The following is a 22,318-nucleotide window of genomic DNA, read 5'->3' as shown; positions in this document are numbered from 1 at the left end:
TAAAAAAAGAAATTGTGATGTGTTAGAAAAAAGCACAGATGTTTGATGTTCTAAAAGCACAGATGTTTGAATGCGTAAAAAAAGATGTTATAAAAGTACAGATGTTTGAATGTGTAAAAAAGATGTTCTAAAAGTACAGATGTTTGAATGTGTAGAAATATGTTGAACAACAAAATGAATCTCCAGGGACCCTGGGTTTAATCCATATGTATATATGATTTTATTTTATATAAAATAATGCAAACTTTATCAGAGTTAGAACACAATTAATGAGCATATCTTAACACAGTGTTAAAGTAGACTAAATAAAAACAAACAAACAGTGCACATGTTACGGTATACTTTGTGCACACATCAATTTAAAATGTGAGAAAAACATGCTCAGATCAACAGGAGGCAGGTCAGAGGGCTCTCTTCCTGCGTGGGCACATGAAGCAAAGAGCAGCAATGGGAGTGCAGTGAGGCTTCTTACATACAGTGAGATTTGTTTCTGTAGAAAGGTCTCTGGGTCACATGCAGAGAATCTGTTGGGTGTTTTTGATGATCCATTGCACGTCTTCCTCTCATCAAGTCAGTATCTAGACGACCTGTGAGCACTGTTTGTAGCAGTTACATGGACTCTAGTTTACACCTGACGCACCTGGAGTGTTTTCATTTCCCCGTCGTTAAAACGCCTTGTTGTCAGGTACATCGCTTATCTTGAAAAGAATTGTGTAACTGACAAACAAAAAACAGTTCTGAATTTAGTGGTGCAGTATTTTTAAAGACAGTTTGCACCTGCTTGTTACACACACAGAGATCTACTCTTTCCCAAAGTGGAAGTGTTTCCTCTGCAGAGAACTGCTCTCTCTTACTACCTGGCAAATCTCCCATTAGAATATCAATCAGTTTCTGCTAGAAGCTCTTTAATTGGATTTGTTTTATTGAAGACTAGAATTCCCATCGTGTATCATGTGTTTCTTTGGGGAAGGCGGTCGGTTTGGTTCAATGTAGGGCACACAAGGTCCCTGTAATGCTCTTTACACATGGCTGCCCTTTGCATCCTGGTCCACTCAGACAGTTTGCCTCACTTCACAGGATATATTTTCACATTTCATGGCCAGAAAAGGTTCACAACACGATTCTCTTGATCAGACTACATGTTTTCTACCTTTCCTCTTGTCCCTTTCATTCATTTGTTAACGGGTCGTATTTGAAACATTCAGCCAATGTTTATAGGTTTTATTATTCATACTTTCTTAATTTCGTAATAAAGCTATGTAGTTGATTGAGGTTCGGTATTATTTGGTTTAAAAGTACAGAAAGTCTAATATTCAGATATTGACATACCTTGAGAATAATAAGAACAAGAGACATTTGAAAAGAGAAGCTCCTGAGCTCCACAACATTTCAGGAAGCACAGTGGATAAGTCACAGGCAGACAAGTAGACAAACACAATGTGAACAACTGGGAAACATGTTCAATCGACATCCCAACATGATGACAGCTGATCAGTCGCCCTGATGAGACGTCATCCCTCACCTCTACTGCTCCAGTGAATGATCATTGCAGGTTTGGAGGCATGAGAGCTTCGGGGGTGGAAGGAGCAGTACGAGTGAGAGACTATTGAAGACAAAGAGAGAGAGAGTCAGCCCCTTGGACAGCTTACATTTCCTCTGATATCATAAAGTTAAGTATCCTAAAATGCATTCAGGTCCACTGACTTTGGGGAAGAGAGGGGTTCTTTGAACAGCGACACATCTCCAGTGGACGACTGATTGGTATTAGAAGTCAAGTCTAATACTGATAATACATAATAATATGTTCTATCAAAAGTAATATTTGCTCATAATTTACATATTATGGAAGTTTATACTTCATATATGTTAAATAGTGTGCTGCTTTTGCATGTTTCACTGACCCGCTAACAGTAGTTGATTAAGATGAATTGGATGTTGACCAATTTAATATTCTCTTCATTTCCCCCCCCCCAAATTGAATGGCCTATTAAATACTTTTCTCCAGGAGATATAGCGCCCCCTGTGGGTTGACAGTTAATGTAGTAACCTGTGTGGGTCGCAGGTAAACACTGTAACCTTTCTGAGTCACAGGTTAAGACTTTAACCTCTGTTACATGTTAATGTAGTAACCTGTGTGGGTGATAATCATGATCCTTTCAGGACCTGAACGTTATTATTTCTTTTCCCGACTGCATGGAAGTCAGTCGTGGATGCTGCTATGTCAGGGTCATTGACTGTAAAAAAAAAGTTGGATGACATGACAGCTCCCAAAAGTGAAGCCCACCCTCTGGTGGCTGGCTGCAGTATAGTTGATAAACCCTGCCCCCTCCATTACTGATGGGTCCTTGCTCCACAGCTCCACTCCTTTCTATGCGGACTCAGGCTCCTAATGACGTCACTAGCCGAGGATAGCAGCTCTTGAATGTGGGAGGCCAAAGTAACATTAGCAGCTCTGTTCTGATGTTTTCCTGGATTCTGTGAAGTTATAACTGCAGAAGTCACAGGCAAACTTTACAAAGAAGTCTGCAGGGGTCTCGTTGCTCTAATGCTCGCTGATAAAATTGAAAAGAAATGAATAAAGTAAACACATCGCATCTATAAACAACAGCTGCAATTTCAGCAGACTGACAAATTGATTGACTGATTTTGCATTTTGAGCCATGTCTGCATCATTATTCCAACTGTTGATGAGCCGTGTCAGAACAGAGGGAGAGAGACAAATAGGTTTTGTTTTTCTGTTTGTTTTTGTTGCTACCACTGAATCACACAGAGAACTGGTTTTCCTCTTGAGTTGAGTGGGAGCCTCAGCTGTTTGTATTCAGTGTAACACATGTTTCTAGATGTGAGCAATAAAAGCTCTATGTGGCGAAGTTTGTTAGGGCTTTCCCTTTTTTTTGAAGATCAGATGTTTCTTTTGCAAATTTTGGAACCCAGCAACTAATTCAGGGTAATACAAAGGTGTATTAGAGTATTTGTCATGTCAAGCCATGTGAAAATGTGAATTAAAAACATGAACCTGTTGAATAAAGCAGGAACCGTCTGCCACAACAGAAGTGGTAATAAAAGTGGAAGTAATAACAAGCCATGTCAGCAGGACTTGTCCTACAGCACAGTTAGATTGTGTCATTCTGTGATAGGAATGTGTTTAGTGTAGATTAGTCAGGTCTTTCCTAATAAAGAAGAAATCTTTCAATCTTACAGCATACTGCCAGAAGTTGTATCTCTGTCTGAAGAGAAGGAAGCTGAAAACAACTGAGATGCCTGTTTGGGCCAGGGTGAAGAGAAGAAGGAACGACTTCACTCCTCTGCTCAGCCTCTGTAGTAAAGACCACACAGCACTCACATTAACTTCTGTAATTGCAACACACACACACACACACACACACACACACACACACACACACACACACACACACATATTTTGCCTTTTACACATGCACCACGCAGCAGGACATTCTCCACTCAGATACGTTTATCACAATATAGACATTTCGGGAGTGTTCAGTGAGGTCCAGGTTTTTTTTTACTTGTGCGTCTGTCGCCTGTTAGATCATCATCAACCACTACCAATCCCGCGGAGGATCTCCTGCTGTGCGCTCATATCTGCTCTGATGGACTTTATACCCGGGGATGGAGAAAGTCTGGAGGCTCTCACTCTGACATTTTCATTCACACATACACCGGCTGTGGAGAAAGTCAGGAAGATCTGCGGAGTTCAGTGCATGTCACACACTGTTAATTAAGTTGTTTGACATGTAAATGGTTGTGGTTTGTATTTATATAGAGCTTTTCTAGTCTTGTTGACCACTCAAAGCTCTTTACAGTACAGTTTGCCATTTACCCATTCACACACACATTCGTACAGTGCATCTTTTTTTCTATGAGGGGCAATTCAGTGTTCAGCATCTTGCCCAAGGACACTTTGGCATGCAGATGGGGAAGACTGGGATGGAACTGCCTACCTTCAGGTTGGAGGACGGCCGCTCTACAGCCACAGCTGCCATGTGTCCAGAGAGTTTGGTATTTATGTGTATTTTTCTTTGGCAGATCATGTAACAAACATCTGTGACAATTTTGAGTCTGAATTAATAAAAAGTGTCCGTGACCTACTTTTACGGCTCTATAGGTTTTCATAGGCCACAGAGGAGCTCAGCATGAGACTTTCCACCAGACCAACTCTCAACCTCACACACTTCCAAGCTTTCAGTTGTTGTTGTGGTTGTGTTGTGTTGTGTTGGTTGAAAGCATGATGACATGAAATGAAGCTGACACCAACCTGGGCCCAGTCTTTCACACTGCAGTCGTCTTGAATCACCTTGACGCAGGCCACAGCAGGGTTCTTGTCCATGTCCACAGAGTAGATGATCACAGCCGCCACTGACAGTACAGTGGACACCACACTCACAAACAAACACAAATGCAGCTGAAACACAAAATGTCGTTGTTTTAAACATTAGAAGTGGCAGAGAAGAAGCAGTAGTAAGTAGCAGCTGCGGTGACACTAGGGGTAGCCACTTCCAGGAAGTAGGTTTGTTCATCAGTCTCTTCTTATCCTGAGTTGAGGGGAAACTCTTCAGTTGCCAGTTTCAGAAAAATAAATGACTGAGTTACTTAGTTACTGTGGTAACTAACTCTGTTAAGTTCACCTGTCACCTGGACTCTTTTATCTTCTTTTCAACAAACCGCTCTTAGTTTCAGACACAACTCTACATTTGCTCAGTCATTAAGTCCATATCCCATCACAGTCCTATGTGTGATCTGATAAGGACTTAATGACTGCAGAGGAAAGTCAAACTCCTGTTTGGATGTAAGTTCTCGCTTATATGACAGATAGTTGTCAGTGTAAGAACAGAGACAACAATCTACCTTGACTTGACCTGTCAATCAGTTATCTGCACTGAAACATCTATCTTACATTAATCACACACATTCAAAAGAAGCAGAGTAAAGCTTCAGCCACATACGACACTGATCAGGGAACAATTGTTTCTCATGTATCCAATCACAGGTGTTATGTCAGAGGAGACTGTGTGAATCTCTCTGAGGGAGGATGATGGTGTACCCGAAAAAGACCTCAGACCATGAACTTATCATCACCCATGATTTCATGCATTTACCCAGCTGCTGTGGCCCTAGATCATCATCACTGGTAGTTATAGCTGATTAAAAATGGTGTCCCGTTTTTGATGTGTGACAAAGTTAAGTGACTTGATTGTGAATCTATTTTAGGTGATATAAATGATCCAGATATATATTGTTCCTGGACCCCTTGGATGTGGGCTTACAGACTTTGGAAGGAGGGGGCAGAGGAATGTAGGAAATAAAAGACTGCGGCTAAATCCAACACAATAATATGATTCTACCATGAACATTGTTTTACAACAAAAAATGTTTTAACTCTGCATCAGAAATAATCTTCTTCCACACCAAGGCATACCACATGACCACTTAGTCACTATTAGAAAAAACATTAACTGCTTTGCAGTTGGTTGCTTAGTTGCTTAAAATACGACTAACGAGCAACAGCGATGGTAAAAAGAAAGAGCAGGGATTTATTTTCTTGGACCGATGACGAGGTGGAACTAACAGAAACACTTTGTATTCACCGTTGATAGTCGAGTTGTGCACAGTCAGTGTGAATGTGGGCGTCTGTCTTTGTTTCCAAAAGTCTCAGGAGTTATAAATATAGCAAAAGTGATGTGTTTTAAAACAAAAATGTATCAATGTGTGTGTGCGTGTGTTTCGTCAATGGACTCACAGTCTTCATGGTGCAGTTTCTGTCCAAGTTGATCGCAACAATTCCTGCTGTGACGAACTGGAAGCAAACACCCCAAAAAGAACAAACATGTTACGATGAAATAAGATTTATTTTTATTTTATTATTTTTTAATTAAGACCCACAAACACAAAACTTACCATGAGGCCGCTCCACCAGGGAACTCCCAGGGTGACAACCTCAGTGAGCTCAGTGAGGTGCAGGGGAATGGAGTAGGACATGACCATCAGCCCCAGCATTACCTGACTCACCTAGAACACACGCATGCACGCAACCACACACGCACGCATGCACGCACGCAGACGCACACACACACACAGCTGTGTTTCAATGGACTTACATTCATTTCCTGGAGATTAATTGTATTTTTATTTGGGTAACTCAATCTGTAATAGATTTACTGCACCATTTTAAAGAATGTTCTCATTACATCAGAATTTAAGGAAACACGCTCAATTTAAATACAGACTTCTGGGTAGGGTCAGTGGGGGGTTGATTACACACTCTCACTAATGCATACTAATGCTGGTTACCTAACTTACAGTAAAAGGCCAGTTAGCAAAGTCCTGGAAGGTACTTTCATGTAGTTAACGTGTACAGAAACACTGCGTGTGCCCAATGTTCAGCATACTATTGTTTATCTCTCATTACAGGTTCACGCACTATGATCCTGCTTAGTCCTTATAGCTCCAAACATTTCTCAGCTCTACATTACTGTAAGTGAATGCATGTCTTGAAACACTAAAAAAACATTCACCATAGTTACATCATTCAACAAACTGCAGCCACAAAGTCGTTTTTTGTCGGACACATTTTCAAATATATTTTTACAAATGTGAAAAAGTAGTGACGTCAGCGAGTGGACATGTTGGTCAATTCTTTTTCAGCAGTAATTTGCTTTATCCACCAAAATGGGAACATATAACCACAAGCTCCAGTGAAAAACAGCTCCTGTCACGTACTGACACAACATGACATGAACCACTTCATCATAACAATCATAACAAAGTGATAGATTAGATGCTTGGAAGTAAGGGTTTGTGCCCTAAACTTTAAATCAGATTTCATGTCATACATGGCCTCACTGGTATTTAACTGCCATAGTGACGGGGGACCTTAACACCTGGATAATGTTTTCTACCCAACCCAAAAAGCATTCTTCTGAAAGCTGGGTAAAAACTTCATAAAGGTAGCGACAGTAGAGAGCATAGAAGAATTATAAGATGGATCTTGACCAACTAGTTTTCTCCTGAATAATTATGCTTTAAGCTAAGATAAACAAACTTAAACTTATTCATTGTGGCTTTGGAAGGGCGTTCTACTCATTTCAGCATTTGGGTACTCATATCCATACTTTCCATACTCACATCCTCAATTTGATTTTTTTTTTTCTTTCACCTGTACTTATTCTGAACTGAACTCATGACTGAAGAAAGAACATCAAGAAAGTGATATTGTTTTCCACTGCCTCAAGATATCAAGATGTCAATGTGCTAACAATGCACATGACCAAACCTCATTTTAAGACTAACATGACCATGGGTGCTCACATGGCAGCAAATGAAAATAAGTACGTCAGCCTGAGAATATGAGCATTGGCACTTTAGAAGAATGTGGAAGACAGGCCATGAAACATCAGGTCAGTTTTTCAGTATTGATTCTAATCAATGAGAAGCATTTTATTAGAACCCCTGAATCACTTTTATTCTTGACGAAAAAGCCAACTTGCTAATATTTTCTGTAGCTTTCATTTGCATGTATCCCTCTTCCTATGGTTTTTGTCTGCTTCTGTGTTTTCTTTGCGTGAAACTGTTTTTATATCTCTTTATACAAGAGCTAGTGGTCAGAGGAATTATATTTTTGGGTTGTCTGTCTGCCTGTCCAAAAAATGTACTTGGACTCAAGGATGACCTTAGATTTTGGTTGGTCAAAGGTCAAGGTCACTGTGACCTCACAGAGCACATGTCTGTCTTGTGAACGAGATATCTCCGGAGGACTTTTAGGGAGTCCTTTCATATTTGGCACAAACATTTACATGGACTCATGGATGACCTGATTAGAATTTGGTGGTCAAGACGAAAGGTCAAGGTCACTGTACAAAGTACATCTAATGCTTTGTGAATGTGATATCTCCAAAACACCTTGAGGGAATTCTTTCAAATTTGGCTCATACTTTCAATTAGACTCATAGATAAACTGATTTGATATCGGTGGTCAATGGTCAAAGGGCAAGGTCACGGCCTCTTAAATGTGACATCTAAAGATGACCTTATATGCGCCCCCCCCACAAACACATACACAGTACTAGACTCACCCCCAGATATTTGGGCTCTCCTCTCTGGACGGCAGCACGCAGGGCTTGCTGTCTGTCAGAAAGCTTGACCGCATTCACATCCTCAAGCACCTGCACCGTCAGATCCCTGGAGATTGCTACTGCCATCACCTGGAGATGACAGCAGAGTTCACTCATCACAAAGCTTTATGTTGTAGCTGTTGAGATCTGCAAGAGCTGCAAACCTTTATTCCATCACATAAAGACAAAACCACAGGTGTGGCCAACAACATTAAAGTGTACATATTGTGCTTTTTAAGTGACAGTCAACAAAAGAATCACTGGCCCATAGACTACTTGCATGAAGGGAGATTAATTGTACAATTTTGTGTGGATGAATGAAGGAATAGTTGACTTAAAGTAGATCATCTTGTAGTCAAGTCTGTGGTTCAGCATTGATTTCCAAAACTGCATTGGAAATTATGTGACAATGTGCAAATACTATTGGCCTATTTTTGAGTCAACTAAATATGCAAGAAAGGTCTTACATGTAACTGTTAATAACATGCTAGGTTTGTCCTTTGCTGGATGGGATTCTTTAAAATAAATTAAGAGTAGCCTACACCCACTTCTCCAGGCACCACTAACCAAGTGTTATGTAGGTTTCTGTGTGTGTAAAAGAGCTGAAAGTTGGCAGTAAAGGGAGTCCCTCTTCTCCCACAGTGCGCCTGATGTTCTTGCAACACTTTGTCAATCGTCCAGCAGACACTGTATCCACATTTGCACATGCACGCTTGAGCAGCTATTCTGGCATGCCCCCTAACAAGGCCAGGTAAAGCTACAACCAAGGCTGAAATTTCCGACGCACTCTGGAGCCTCTGCAACTCACCACTACTACCTTGAAAGAAGTATTTTTTTGACTTGATCAGAACAATGTATATACATGGCTTCTTTGCTAAAACAACAACAGCTAGGTCTAGGGATGAAAGTGGCAGTGCTGAGCTCAAGCTGCCCTGCTGAGAATACCACTGCAGCTGCTAACATAAATCAATCCCTTTTTATTGACAATTCAATTCTATGAAATGTTATTTGTACCAAATCACAACATATTTTATCTGAAGGCCTCGTAGACCTCACAATATTATAGAGCAACACTGAAGTATGTGGCAAGAACAAACTCCCTTTTAACAGGAAGAAAATCTCGAAACAGAATCAATATGGGCAGCCATCTGCCCTGACCCATTGGTGTGGGTGAACGGAATGAGCCAAACAAGATAACTTCTGTGGTGTTTGTATTTGGTTTACTCTACCTGCTGGTATCCTGATTATCAGAAGCCTCTGATATTCATATGACACTTTCTCCAGATAATCTGTGAAACCCCAACCTTAAAGTTCAAACTCTGCCTGTATATAGGGATAATGTTAAAACTAGTAGTATAACTATTACTATAGTCAAGTGTCATATCAGATACCATACTAGCAGCTACCAATGCCATGAAATCTACATTGTTCACTAGATTGGCTGATATATTTGGGGGTGCGAGAGTAGGGGTTACACCCTGGACAGGTCCAGAGCGCATTACAGACCAACCACACCTGCTGTCAATATAGAGTCTCCAATAAACCTATCCCATGAAGTCTGTATGTTTTTGTTTTTTTGCAGTACCTGGGGAAAACCCACACAGACAAGAGGAGAGCTTACAAACTCCACACAGAAAGAACCACTGTACCGCTCAGTTTAAATAGGAATAATATCAGATTTATAGATTAATTATTTATGAGTCTGATGGAATTTAGCACAATGCTTGATATGGCTCTTTTAGTCCTAATTGTGACTGATCTCCTGCGATATCAAATAAAGTGACAAGAAAAAAAAGCCTGCACAATCAAAAGAGTTGAGTACAACTGATATAAATCCTTCTCTTGTAATGTTCCCTTCTGTCAGGCTCATTCTACCCTGTAGTGCATTACCAGATATGATGTATAATGTGGAGCAGCATGCTGTGGGTAATCTGGGACAGACATTTCAATTCTCTAAATGGGGGATATATGGATTCAGGGACCAGAATTGTTTTGGCACAACGAAAACTAAAAGCTGTGTCATGTGTCCTTTGAGTATGAAATCTCGATTGCTTCTTCTGGTGTGGTTAGAAAACATCTTAAGGATTACAGAAAGGTATAATGTGCTGATCCAATGTGCACAACAGATATCGGAATCAGTCGCAGAAATCTAAATTGCAAAACAAATGTCCCAGATTACCCGAATTAACCCTCTAGTGTGTCCCGGGATCCCAGTGGCTGTTGTTGCAGAGTTGGAGTCAACAGACCACTGGTTCATAAAGACACCACAACAGGGGCAGATGAATGTTCATGTTTGATCGGTGATCGACCGGACCCGCCTGCTCAGCCCACACTCCACCGGAAATTCCATCTCCACTCGTTACGCACAAATTGACAGTGTTGCGTAAATGTGCAGCTCATCTGTTTTGCATTGTTGAAAATAACGCAGCTCCGTGTGGGTCAAGCAGCCTCTCGTCCATCAGCAGGCCCACTCCATGCAACAGACTTCATCACCAGAGGACACTCAGTGTCTCAGTCCTACCTTTTTCTCTTCTCTGCAGAAAGGTTCGCAAAGTTGTCCTCGTCCGTAGGATCCTGTCGACCACTCGTTATTTTGAATGCACCACCCTGCAACAGAGAGAGAGAGGGAGAGAGGAGGGGAGAGGGAGAGAGAGAGACATTGTCCGTACATGGATGAGATCCAGCTGAGCTCCTCCTTCGCTTCCTCTGCTGGTTTTCAGAAAAACGTTCTGTTGAACTTTCACCGTGAAAAGTTCATCTTCAGGACATTGAATCCAGACTGTTTCCTGCTCGGCGTGGTCCTCACACCCTCCTGGTGCCATCCGCACATCACAGTGTCCCTGGGAACCTGCAGGAGAGGTAAGAGACTGCTTCACAGGACACTGTTGTGATGGTTTCCAAGCTGCAGGCCCGCAGACAGGGGAACAGTGGCACATTTACTATTGTGTTAATGCTGCGGACAGATTCAAGTGGTAGAACTGGTGATGCCTGCTGGCACGGTTTGAACTTGTGACGTGATGTCAATCAATACTTCTCTCTGTAGAGCTCGACAAATAAACAAATGTGTGTTAATGATTTGCAACATTTAAAAGTGCATGTAGAAAAGATTTGTATTTGTACATCGGGTTTGTATATGTAAAAAATGCATGCGTGAAATGATTTGCATTTTATGAAACATGTGCACATGTGGAAATCATTTGTGTTTGTTAAAAAAAAAAAAAGGATCAAATCTCAGTAAGTGAAATGAGTGGTGAGAGAAACAAGAGTGAAAAAAGAGGTGCTTGTGTCAACATCTACAATCACGTACAAAACAGAAACCTGTGTGAAAGTGAGCACTCAGAGTTTCCTGTGTAAGGCTCAAGTTACAAGAACAGACTTTAACAATGGTTGTACCCAAAAATCTGATTGGACAATGACAGTCCAGTCATAAAGCACCATTGAATCACAGGACAGGGGGTTATTACGTTCAGATCTCTTATTGTAAATTCATAGTTGTAACTTGAGCATCACGATGAATCTTTCGTGCAGTTTTGTGCTGTATGTATCTCATCACACATTTTTCACTATCTTTGTATAGCGTCAGCAATATCATCACAGACTGTATTGATACACTCTCTTTCATTAGTGTTACAAATATACACATTTTGCTCTACATCGACAAACTCAAATTTGTCGTGCTGAATTGTAGGTTTATGACAGGTGGATTTTGACCTGAAATATATAGACCGGTCTGTCAGGTCATGAAATCTCTACAAGCTCTCATTCAGCTGTCAGTACCTGTATATACCCTGAACTTACATACCCTCTCTCTGTAACTGTATTCACCCCGTACCTCTCAGCCTGTACCTTTATGAAACACAATAGTGTAGAAATCGCAACATTTAGCCTATCACATTCTATAAAACACGACAGCATTTCAGAAAACACATTTGCGTTTTGTTAAATGTTGCTGTGCAATGTATGTGCATGCGGAGATATTTATTTTAGATTCATTTTAGAGGAGGATCGTGTCATCCAGGTTGTTGTTTGTAGCTAGAATTAACAGATGTCATGTCACCGAACTGGCGCAACAATTAATATCCTATTAACACGAATGAGCAAGTGCAATATCAGACTGCAATACAAAGTATTGTCCACTTATATAAAACTGAATATTCAGATATCATTTCTTGTCATTATTGCACAACACCCCCCCCCCCCCCCCCCCCCCCCCCCCCACACACACACACACACACTCTCCTCTCCTCTTTTCTTCCTCTCCTCCCCCTCTCTCCACATCTGCTTCTCATCCTGCAGCATTCCTGCCTTTCCTAAGAGGGTTGAGACATGTGGATTTGATGAACTCTCTCTCCCTCTCACTCTCTCTCTTCCTTTTTTCTCTCTTTCACTACCTCATTTTATTCACTATTTCTCAATCCACTTGCACAAACACCACACACATGCCACTTAGTTTTGCTGGCTTCCCACCGTCTTCTGTAATCTCCAGCGGTGCTGAGTCTCATGATCATGTGGTCTGTCTCTGTTGTTCTTCACGTCTACTCGTGTCTTTTTCTCCTCTTTCTCACTCAATATCATTTGCAGTTTTCAAGCATTATTCTCAAATAATGAGCATTTTTCTTCCTGCACTCAAACTCATTTAAATGAACCTTTTCATAGTTATCTATCCTTCATATTGCAAGTGTGGGGGACTAAAGAGAGAACATCTATCATAACTCAGTGTGATTATGTCACTTGTACTACATGGTGGTGTTGAAGAAAACCATTTCACGGGAATTAGTAGTTCTACATCAATCCGTCACACATGTCCCCTCTATTATTTCATTAAAACACCATATATTATTCAGACAGGATGTTTGGAAGATGATAGTAACAGTCAGTGTAGTTGTACATCCAGTTCCCAGTTGATATGAAACCACCAGTGGACTCAGCGGATATGTGGTTGTTTGTGGTTGTCATGATAAACTAAATAACTAGATTCTAGAGTAAGACATCATGACTTCACTCACATGTCAACCCCTCTCTCTCTCACTGCAACATAAATCTCAGGCACCATTTTAACCACTGTGGTTTATTTAAGCTGTCAGTGCTGTGCTCTATTTCTGTTTCTTTCACACTGCTCACACCTATATATATATATATATATATATATATTACTAGTGTTCTCGTGATTAATGTTTTATATCATGTCATTATGTTGGTGTCTGCAGCAGAACAATGACAATATAGAATCGTGAGTGTTTTTGTCTTATTTTATTACCAGAGACTCTTTGAAATGAATCAATATTTATTGAATGTGTACATTTATGGTACATTTCTACTTTGGTTTCAGCTGTAAACTAAGTTGCTTTGTCGTAGTTTACACATTTCCTACGTTTTCCTCCTTTCCGCTATATGTGCACTGTCGCATCCTCTCAGTGACTCTTTCCCTCTGGTCTGCTGCCATCTTGCTAGAGAGTGACACTACAGGGGTTTGCACACACAGTTTCATTTTGCTCATGATGGGATCAAGTGAGTATTTTAGTCACAGGTTTGAGGGAGTCTTAAAAGTCAGAGTTCACTTGTCTGATTTGTGGAAAACAACTTTTCACCAAGATCTTCTGTTGTATCTGACTTAAGTTTCTTGTTTTGCAGTAAAATGTCTTCAGAGGGAGGAGTGCCAGCACTTGGAGCCAGGTTATATCACCTCTCCACCTGGTATGACCCTGAAACTGCTGGGGTAAGATCAGGACACTACTGAGACTGGATGGAGTTAACATCATTTGAATTTAAAGTCTTATTTCCAGTAAATCATTATTGAGTGTCATGCCATATCTTTCTGTCTATAGGTGGTGACCATCCTCTTGGGGCTCTTCCAGATTTTACTGTCAATCCCACTCTCTTATACCGAACAAAGTCTGCCAAAACTCTACATCCTGCCGGTTGTGTTAGGCATTCTGGTACGTAACGCATGATGATTATTCTAGTCTGACTGCTGGTATAGTCAGTCTATATAAATAAGTCCCATCTACCTTAAAGAACAGAATTCATCCATGCATGGAGGGGGGTTTATTTTAGTGTAAAAATGTATTCTACCAATATAATTTGTTTGTGTGTGTGCACGCACTGCAGATTGTGACAGGAGGATCGTTCACTGTGTTCAATGTGAAGAACCCCAACAGACAACTGGTAAGTTCTCATCTAGCTGATCTGAAATTTCATAGTGTCTTCGAAAACAACATACTAGATTTAACAACTTCAATCAAAATCAAAAACTTAATCACATTAAACATCATCATAATTAACATATTGTGCAGTCCCATACCACACATTTAATAATCTTACCTACCAGCTTAAGAGAAAAAATGAATCAGTAAAGGTCATTTGAAATGTGGAAATAAAAGGTGCTGTTAGGTAAAAACATCTGTTATTTCATGTTTTATAGAAGTCTAACATTAAAACAATTGCATTGACAAAAATAGCTCATATTAAGAATGCAACAAATCCACTGTAGAATACTGCTATAAAGTAGATCAAATAATATGTAAATATTACTCAAATGTCCGGATATAATGTAGTTCAGTCAGACAACTCACATTCAAATGTTTATTGCAGTAGAACAGGTTTGTGTTTGGTGTCTGGGCTCCGACGTCATCACTCCCCTGATATGATTACATAGATATGGTGGGAGTGACGAGCAAATACTTGTAACTCCCCGTCGGAGGACTGCTGGGTGGTGGAGACGCTGAAGCAACTGGTAGTGATACTGCAGCAGCAGTGCAAGCAAAGGGGTTGATGGGAAATTTCTCTCCGCTTAAATAGGGCCGCCTAATAAGGTGGGTGTGTATAATAAATGATTGAGGAGAATTAGGTTTGTCACATGATGTGTGTCACATGATTGGCGCAGCGCAGCTCGAGTTGGCTGCCTGAACTAACTCGCAGGGTTCGCTCCATTTCAGTCAGACAACTCACGGTCAACTGTTAATTGCAGCGACCAGGCTCTGACTCAATCACTCCCCCGATATGATTACACAGATTGTAACGAGAGTAACGAGCAGAAACTTGTAACTATGAGGGGCCGTCAGGGACATGATTCCGAATTACCTCTCACACACACATGTGAAATGCTCTTACATACACTACTGAAATGCTCTTACATTTCTTATAGTTCAAAAACTTTGGAAAGTCCGAGTCCGCTTTGCAGTGCGCAATAAATCCAGAGTGACGACCTGTCATTGCGGGTGCTCCATCAGTTCTTACAGACACAAGCTTTTCAATAGGGATCTTTTTTTCCACAAAGTAATCCTTTACTGCATTATAAATATCAGCTCCCCCGGTTGTAGTTTTCAATGGGAGTAAGGTCAAGAACTCCTCTTTGGTGGAAAAGTCGTCACTTTAAACAAAGCCTCTGTTGCTGAATTGGCCTTCTTCGCGGGTTTGATGAACAGAGACTGTTGCCGTTGAAGCGTTGCCTTCAGCCCCGTTATCTTGTCTTTTCGTAGACTGCTTCCCGCGAAAAGTTGCTTGGACTTTGGTGAAATTGCACTCCACATTACACCTTTTACCGACCGACACGCTGGCACCGCAGATCAGACACACACACTCGTCGTTAACATTTGTAAAACAAAATTCTGTCTCCCACTCTTGGTGAAAATGGTACGTTTTAATTCTTTCTGTTGGTTTGGACACTTGTCGCCATCGTAAACTCCTGCTCATCTCACATCACCACTGACTCATCAAGATTGACAGCGCCACAGCGTTTTGATTGACAGCTAATTGGCAAATAATCATTTTGTGTTAGAAGGGGGCGGGACAACTGTGAATTTTGATTGGACATAAATTTAAGTAGATTTGCCGAGGGACCAATTAAGTTTTCAAATGTATGTATGATTCATTGGCCCTTTGGTGAGCTACTTGGAAAGGGGCGGCGAGTTCCTGGTAGCTCGCGAGCAATGTGTTTGAGACCCCGTGATTAGAATAACTTTATTGATCCCTGTTGGGAAATTGATGTGTCACAGCAGCAGGTCAAGGACATTCACAAAGAGTAAGAACACAAAGAGACAAGGTGCAAAATTGCTGAAAGAAAGCATGACACGACTGAAAGAAAGGAACAAGATAGATAAATCAGTATCATAATGATTAATATTATTATCGTCAAGAACATTCTTGTTTGACAATATTGATTATCATCAGGATAAATGTTGCATTGTTAATATTTCTTTTAATATTAAAGACTGATTATTCATTTATTTATCTTCATCCTGGGTGAAGGCTGTGGTCTTAAAGGTTCAGCACATAGAATTCAATGACATTTAGAGGTGAAGTTGCATGTTGCAGCTGACTAAGGGTTGGCTGTTGTCCGCGGTTGTCCCCCAACCAGAAGGTCGGAAGTTCGATCCCCAGTCTTTTGCAAATTGCAAACTGTAGTGTAAAGCACTTTGAGTGGTCATCAAGACTAGAAAAGTGCTACATAAATACAACCATTTACTATTCATATATTATTATATATATACTAATTATAAACCTGTGGTGAACTTCAGTTGTCATAAAAACTCACACAAAGAGGACCCCCCCCCCCCCCCCCCTCCATGTAAATATAACTTTACTAAATATTCTATGATAAAGAAAACAATTCATACAATTTAGATAAATGCACACCAGTGAAACATCCCTAGGATTCATTTATATTCATTTTCTGCCGAAAATCCTTTTACACCTAAATCCCACACACTGGACATTCAAGTTGCTCTTTGATAGTTTATAGTTTTTTATTTATTTCAATTATGATTAATTTCATTTATTTATTATTATGTATTTATTTGTATTAACTTTTTTCAATATATTTTGTTAGTTAATTTTTTTAAAATAGTTTTTAATTAATTTTATTATTATTGTTATTTTAAAAAAAAGTTTAATTAATTAATTAAACACGAGCTGGCTCGTCGGTGTTGTTTACATCTCATGCAGTGGAGATGGCGTTATTTTGTAGAATGAATTGTTTAATTCATAACGTTCGGTGCAGATAGCATTCAGCAGAGGGGACAGGATGGAAGCTTCAGCGGATCCAGGTGTGTTTCTTCTGTCTTTGAAAGACAATATCTTCGGGGGGGAAGTTGGTGGAGCAGCGAGGCTTTGGGAGGAGGCTGTCGATAACGCTGTTACCGGCATTAGTTCGGCCTCTCAGAGTTTTCCTTGAGTAAAACAGTAGTTGAAGACCTCCTCGTGGTTCAAGCCTGATGAGTGATCCAGTTCACGGGGCATCCTTATTTGCATACAAATAATTATATGTAATTAATCAAAAAAAGGGTAAATCATTTAGAATGTCTTAATTATCTATGGAATTAAAGCCTCAGAAACATGTAGTACACTAAAAGTCCACTGGCTGATTACTAGAAATCACACAACAGGAATCATGGAAAGCATTAGGGATTTGTCTCAGGTATAGAAACAAACATGGATGGGCCCACAGGGGTGTAGTCCTGCAATCTCCATCTCTTCTCAGAAAGATTAACCTTTACCTTAACCTATGACACGTCCAGTCAGTGTCAGGCTTTGGGTCGGTATCTCATCAGCCACACTTATATACTTGGAGGTCTGTAATCAGCCTTTTTAAAAGAATGGGATTAAACATTGGAGCATTTTTCAACATATGCAGCCAAAAGTCTTTATCTGTGTGTTTCTCTTTGCTCATAGGGAACTCAGAGGTGCATGGTCTTAGTCAGGTCTGCTTTGTTCTGCGTCGGACAAGTCTTCTTTGTTCTGTATAGTCTCAATACGTTTGGGTGAGGGAAGGATTTGCCCTCTGCTGTGATCACATGACCCAGAAAAGTTACTTTTTGTTGAACAAATTGCAATTTAGACAAGCTCGCTTTGTGACCTTCAGCAGCCAAATGTTTGAGCAAAGTAACTGTATCTCTCTTACAATTCTCACGTGTGGGGTGCGTACTGGGGAGTTGCATGGAATGATTTTCCATTATAGAGGCATTTTATGGGTTTACTTCTGTTGTTTTCATACATTTGAAGAAGTGGTCACAATTTACTTCAATTGTGTTGAATTTGGCTATAAAACAATAATTGACTTAGTTTTTCTGTAATTTCACACCCAATGTCAGCTTGCTCCTGCTCTTCCTATTACCAACCAAAGATAAGTGGTAGATAATGGATGGAAGAAGAACATTAGTGTCAGTATGTGTAATCAGTGTACAGTATGACTGAAACGCTCACAGTGATGGATCTTCCACAGCTTCGAGGTTGTGTCTGCAGTAACTTGGTCAGCCTGCTGGGGACGCTGCTTGCCTTCTGCCTGTACTGTTACAGCCTCAGCATAGTGAGAAACCTAGATGAGTGTGTGGTCGATTCCTCCGAACATTACTACAGACCATCATATTATGGATGTCCTGGGGAACACCTGATGGTGAGTCTTCATTTCTTTACATTTCATTTCTTGTAAATAAAAAGAGGAAATAGAAACATCAGAAGCAGATAATAGGATAGACGGATAAGCTGACCAGTAAACTAATCTAAAACAAGATGGAGAGACAGGTTTAGCGGATGAAACGTAATGGTGATGATGACATGGAGAAATAAATTGATGGATGGAAACAGTAAAATAATCCTAGTCATATTTAAGATTTGAAGAACCTTCTTTAAAATACATTCAAACAAGAAATAAATAAAGTATTCATACTGTACTTAAATCATGTCACATCACTGTGCTTAAATGTTTGATGTATTTCTTGTCTCCCATAGGCTTACGGCTGGACTTTGATTCTGCTGTTGTTACTCTATGACACAGGGGCAGTGGTCATGCACTGCCTTCTGTCTTTCACTGCCCTCAAAGCACTCAAAACTGAATAACCTAACACATGCGCATGCACACACACACACACACACACACACACACACACACACACACACACACACACACACACACACACACACACACACACACACACACACACACACACACACACACACACACACACACAGTGTAACAGCAGCAGCAGGTAGAGAATAAAGACAATAAATCCAAACTTTTATTTGACACAACACACATGCTCTCACGGAGAATGACAAACCTTGTTAAGCCCTATGAGAGAAAGGTTAGGTCATCAGTTTAACCACTAACAAATTCTCACGTTGTGGCCTTTATTTTAGTGACCAATGACCTGTGTTATAACACCTACACTAGGTGAACATAAGGTTGTTTTCATATCATCATTATATTAGCAAATAGCAACTTATTGCACATATATTAGTAGTGATGTATATGCTGGTTTGTGCATGATAAAACAGAAGAGAAATGGCCTCCATCACAGAATTCCTCCACTGGAGAGCACTGCTGAGCTGAGTGGATGTCTAAATGTCACAACTATGTCTCTAGTTCACTATTAAAAAACAAATGTCAAATCTAGGGGGTCTGTTACAAAATTATATGATTGAGATGGTTTCACATTTTTGTTTGACTTTTTTTACTGATGATAGCATCAGCCTTCAAAATCAAGTGTCAGTTGGGTTATTTCAATTATGTTGCATAAGTAGTAGCATTTTTTCCAGTCACACACTATTTAAAGGAATTGTTTAAATCTTGGAATTAGTTTAGCATGAAGACTGGAACCAGGAGGAAACAGACCTGCCTATTAAGCTGCCTTATCCTCCACTGTGATCAACGAGGTGCCTTTGACATATGATGCTGCACAGGTTGTATACAATTACTTTATGGATTCCACAACAACAAAGTGTCCAGTAGGCAGGATTTGCTAGTAGCCCCACACAGATGCATTTGCTTGCAGATGTTTCATGCAAACTGAGTCTTCCAAAAATATTAGGCCCATACTGTTGAACAGGAAAAGACAGGGACACCAAAAAATTAATTCAGAATATTAATGTTAAGACAAAGAACAGGATTAGAACTTGGAAAACGATGTTTGGTATATATAACTGTTTCTGTGAATTCCCAATGTTCTGATCTGAAACTGAAATACTTATACTAAATTCTGAGACTTCTTATATCTTTTTGTGTGTAGCCTTTACTTGCATGTAAACCACCTCTCTCAAAGTTAACCTTGTAATTGGGTGGAAATATGAATGTGTGTCTAAAAAGACAAAGGTAAATCACTGTAAATCAAAAACATGAGTAAACTTACTCTGAGTCTGTGCATGTTTTCACACATAGCAGATACTTTTATTGGCTTTTCTTTACTGTGATTACACATACTCTACATACAATTCCTTTGTTGTGTGGTGTTTCTTAATTTGTCATGATTTTATAACAAATCAAATATCAGTGAGAAAAGACAGATCACCTCAGCACCTCTGTATTTTTCAATTATTATGTGGTCTTGGTGCTTTTAACCTCTGTATGTAACACATTGAACAGAACATGTAATTCCTGCATGTCTGTAGGTTGTAATAGATTACATGTGTATTGTACTGGTGTAATGTGCCCACACTCTGAATATGCTTAATACATTTCTGAATCAACTACTGTTTACTGTTGAGAAGCAATAAACTAAGACTGGTGGTGATTTTCCATCCTGTGACTTGTGCTTAGTTAGAACAGGACAGCGTTGTTACCATAGACTGTATATAAAGAGGTTGTTACTAGTGTTTCTATGGCGGAGACTGGGCAGCCAATCACTGAGCGGCCTTTACTCCGCTGACAACCAGCAGCACTATATTAACAGACAAACAGCAGATTTTATTTTTCAGTGCAGTTGTGCTTCCCGCTCTTTAACTACAGAATTCATCACTTGACATTTACCATTGATCCTTAAAGTACATTTACATTAGTCCCTCAAATGCAGCATTGGTAACTGTCTGCAACTGTGATGATCACAGCTTCACACTTCGAACCTTTTACTGATCTCAGGGTCTCTTTCTATTCACATCTTATTTTTTACTCAACAGGTCTCAATGGAAATGAAGCTTTTACACTGTCATTGATAGCTACGACTTGAATCTAATACTGTCAGCAGTGTTCTCACAGGACACCTGAGGCTAAATCTCTCTGTGTAATATGACTTTTAATTTTTACAGTATCTTACTTAGAACTGTAATCATCTGGCTCTTTATGAGGCCTGGGTCTAAATTTTCCACTTTGATTCAAAATGGTAAAACTGTTTATATTTGGCTCAATCTGCTGCTGTTATCCTTTAAAATATAGATATATTATATAGAATGTGACATTGTAGAATTCATTTAGTCAAAAAACAACTAAGAGCTAAACTATAAACATCTTACTCTATTGTCAGAGAATAAAACTAAGTATTGCACAAATACCTGTATGTGTCTATGGAAACAAACACTGTAGCTCAAGTTTAGCAAAGGAAAATATCTCTGGTTCAGAAAATGTGTCTCTATGACTAAATGACAACTAGGTGCTAATATTAACACTTTAAATATTGTAAACTATTTGTGTGTTGTCATCTGTTTATTCATATGACTTTTTCAATTTAACACCTGGCAGCCAACCAGACTTCCTCCAGTATCCCATTCTGTTCTGGTTTGTAAGACCACTGCAAACAGCATTATGAATCTTTTTTTAATCAGTAGCTGTGAATGAATTTGTGTTTTTATGTTGTTCTACCTACATTTTAATTCTTGGGTTAAAAAGCTTTTTAAAAAATCTAAAAGATTTCACAAAACAAGAAATGTTTTAAAGGATTTAAAAGAAACTAGAGGTTAGGTTTACTTTGAATGGGCAGAGAATTTCAATGTGTGGAGGCTCTTATGCTTGGTCACCCTCAGTTTCAAGCTGTGACCTGGGAACCAGCAGGGCTCTGTCTGTGGATCTCAGTATTTTTAAGGCCGTGAGGGGAAACAATACCATTTTTTAATCAAATCAAAATCTAACGAGGAGCCAGTAGATGACCTCAAATGTATCATCAGTGAATTTAAAGATTACATCCAGGATTTAATATACGCAGGTATACACTGGGTGGATTTTCAAAGCAAAGTGCTGCCCAGTTAGAATCATTCATCAAGGGTTAGGGTTCCTGTATAAAAGCCTTAACTACCAGATAAAACAGACTAAACCACCACCACCACCACAGGATCCAGGAACGGATTCCATATGATCAATCTATCAGGTCTGCAGTAACAACTGATCGTTGTAAAATAATGTATTGACTATCAATACAGTGACTGATCACAGTCTATTGAGCCTTTATAGCTGGAGCCTTGGCTGGTGACAGATGTTCCACCACTGGCAC

General features: G+C 39.8%; 2 protein-coding genes across 2 annotated transcripts; one reads left to right on the top strand and one right to left on the bottom strand.

Moving 5' to 3' along the window:
* Positions 1-196: 196 nt before the first annotated feature.
* On the bottom strand, positions 197-10,800 carry tmem176 (transmembrane protein 176). The gene is made up of 7 exons (XM_020083889.2): positions 10,651-10,800; positions 8,091-8,219; positions 5,917-6,027; positions 5,759-5,815; positions 4,277-4,423; positions 3,200-3,316; positions 197-1,603 (listed from the first exon to the last, which is right to left on the bottom strand). Exons 1-7 carry the CDS (start codon positions 10,798-10,800, stop codon positions 1,544-1,546), a joined length of 771 nt encoding a protein of 256 aa, XP_019939448.2. The 3' UTR covers positions 197-1,543.
* A 48-nt stretch (positions 10,801-10,848) lies between these two features.
* LOC138411297 (uncharacterized) lies at positions 10,849-19,077 on the top strand. Its single transcript, XM_069530916.1, has 6 exons — positions 10,849-10,988; positions 13,761-13,845; positions 13,955-14,065; positions 14,238-14,294; positions 18,349-18,519; positions 18,855-19,077. The coding sequence occupies exons 2-6, from the start codon at positions 13,765-13,767 to the stop codon at positions 18,960-18,962; spliced, it is 528 nt and encodes a 175-aa protein (XP_069387017.1). The 5' UTR covers positions 10,849-10,988; positions 13,761-13,764; the 3' UTR covers positions 18,963-19,077.
* Positions 19,078-22,318: the final 3,241 nt, after the last annotated feature.

This window comes from Paralichthys olivaceus, chromosome 8 (assembly GCF_024713975.1).
Source record: "Paralichthys olivaceus isolate ysfri-2021 chromosome 8, ASM2471397v2, whole genome shotgun sequence".
Lineage (NCBI taxonomy): Eukaryota > Metazoa > Chordata > Actinopteri > Pleuronectiformes > Paralichthyidae > Paralichthys > Paralichthys olivaceus.
Note: the sequence above shows the minus strand (reverse complement) of the source record. Positions and strands in the feature narration are given on the sequence as shown.

What these genes read in the sequence shown, in the direction of transcription:
- tmem176 (XM_020083889.2), bottom strand. Translation starts at nt 10,800, where the DNA reads ATGTACGGACAATGTCTCTCTCTCTCCCTCTCCCCTCCTCTCTCCCTC. An exon ending in GAAACTGCACCATGAAGACT is followed by an intron (nt 4,424 to 5,758) that starts GTGAGTCCATTG and finishes TTTGTGTTTCAG; the next exon opens with CTGCATTTGTGTTTGTTTGT. An exon ending in ACAACTTCTGGCAGTATGCT is followed by an intron (nt 1,604 to 3,199) that starts GTAAGATTGAAA and finishes TGTCTTCAATAG; the next exon opens with TCTCTCACTCGTACTGCTCC.
- LOC138411297 (XM_069530916.1), top strand. Translation starts at nt 13,765, where the DNA reads ATGTCTTCAGAGGGAGGAGTGCCAGCACTTGGAGCCAGGTTATATCAC. An exon ending in CGGTTGTGTTAGGCATTCTG is followed by an intron (nt 14,066 to 14,237) that starts GTACGTAACGCA and finishes CACGCACTGCAG; the next exon opens with ATTGTGACAGGAGGATCGTT. An exon ending in AGAACCCCAACAGACAACTG is followed by an intron (nt 14,295 to 18,348) that starts GTAAGTTCTCAT and finishes GATCTTCCACAG; the next exon opens with CTTCGAGGTTGTGTCTGCAG.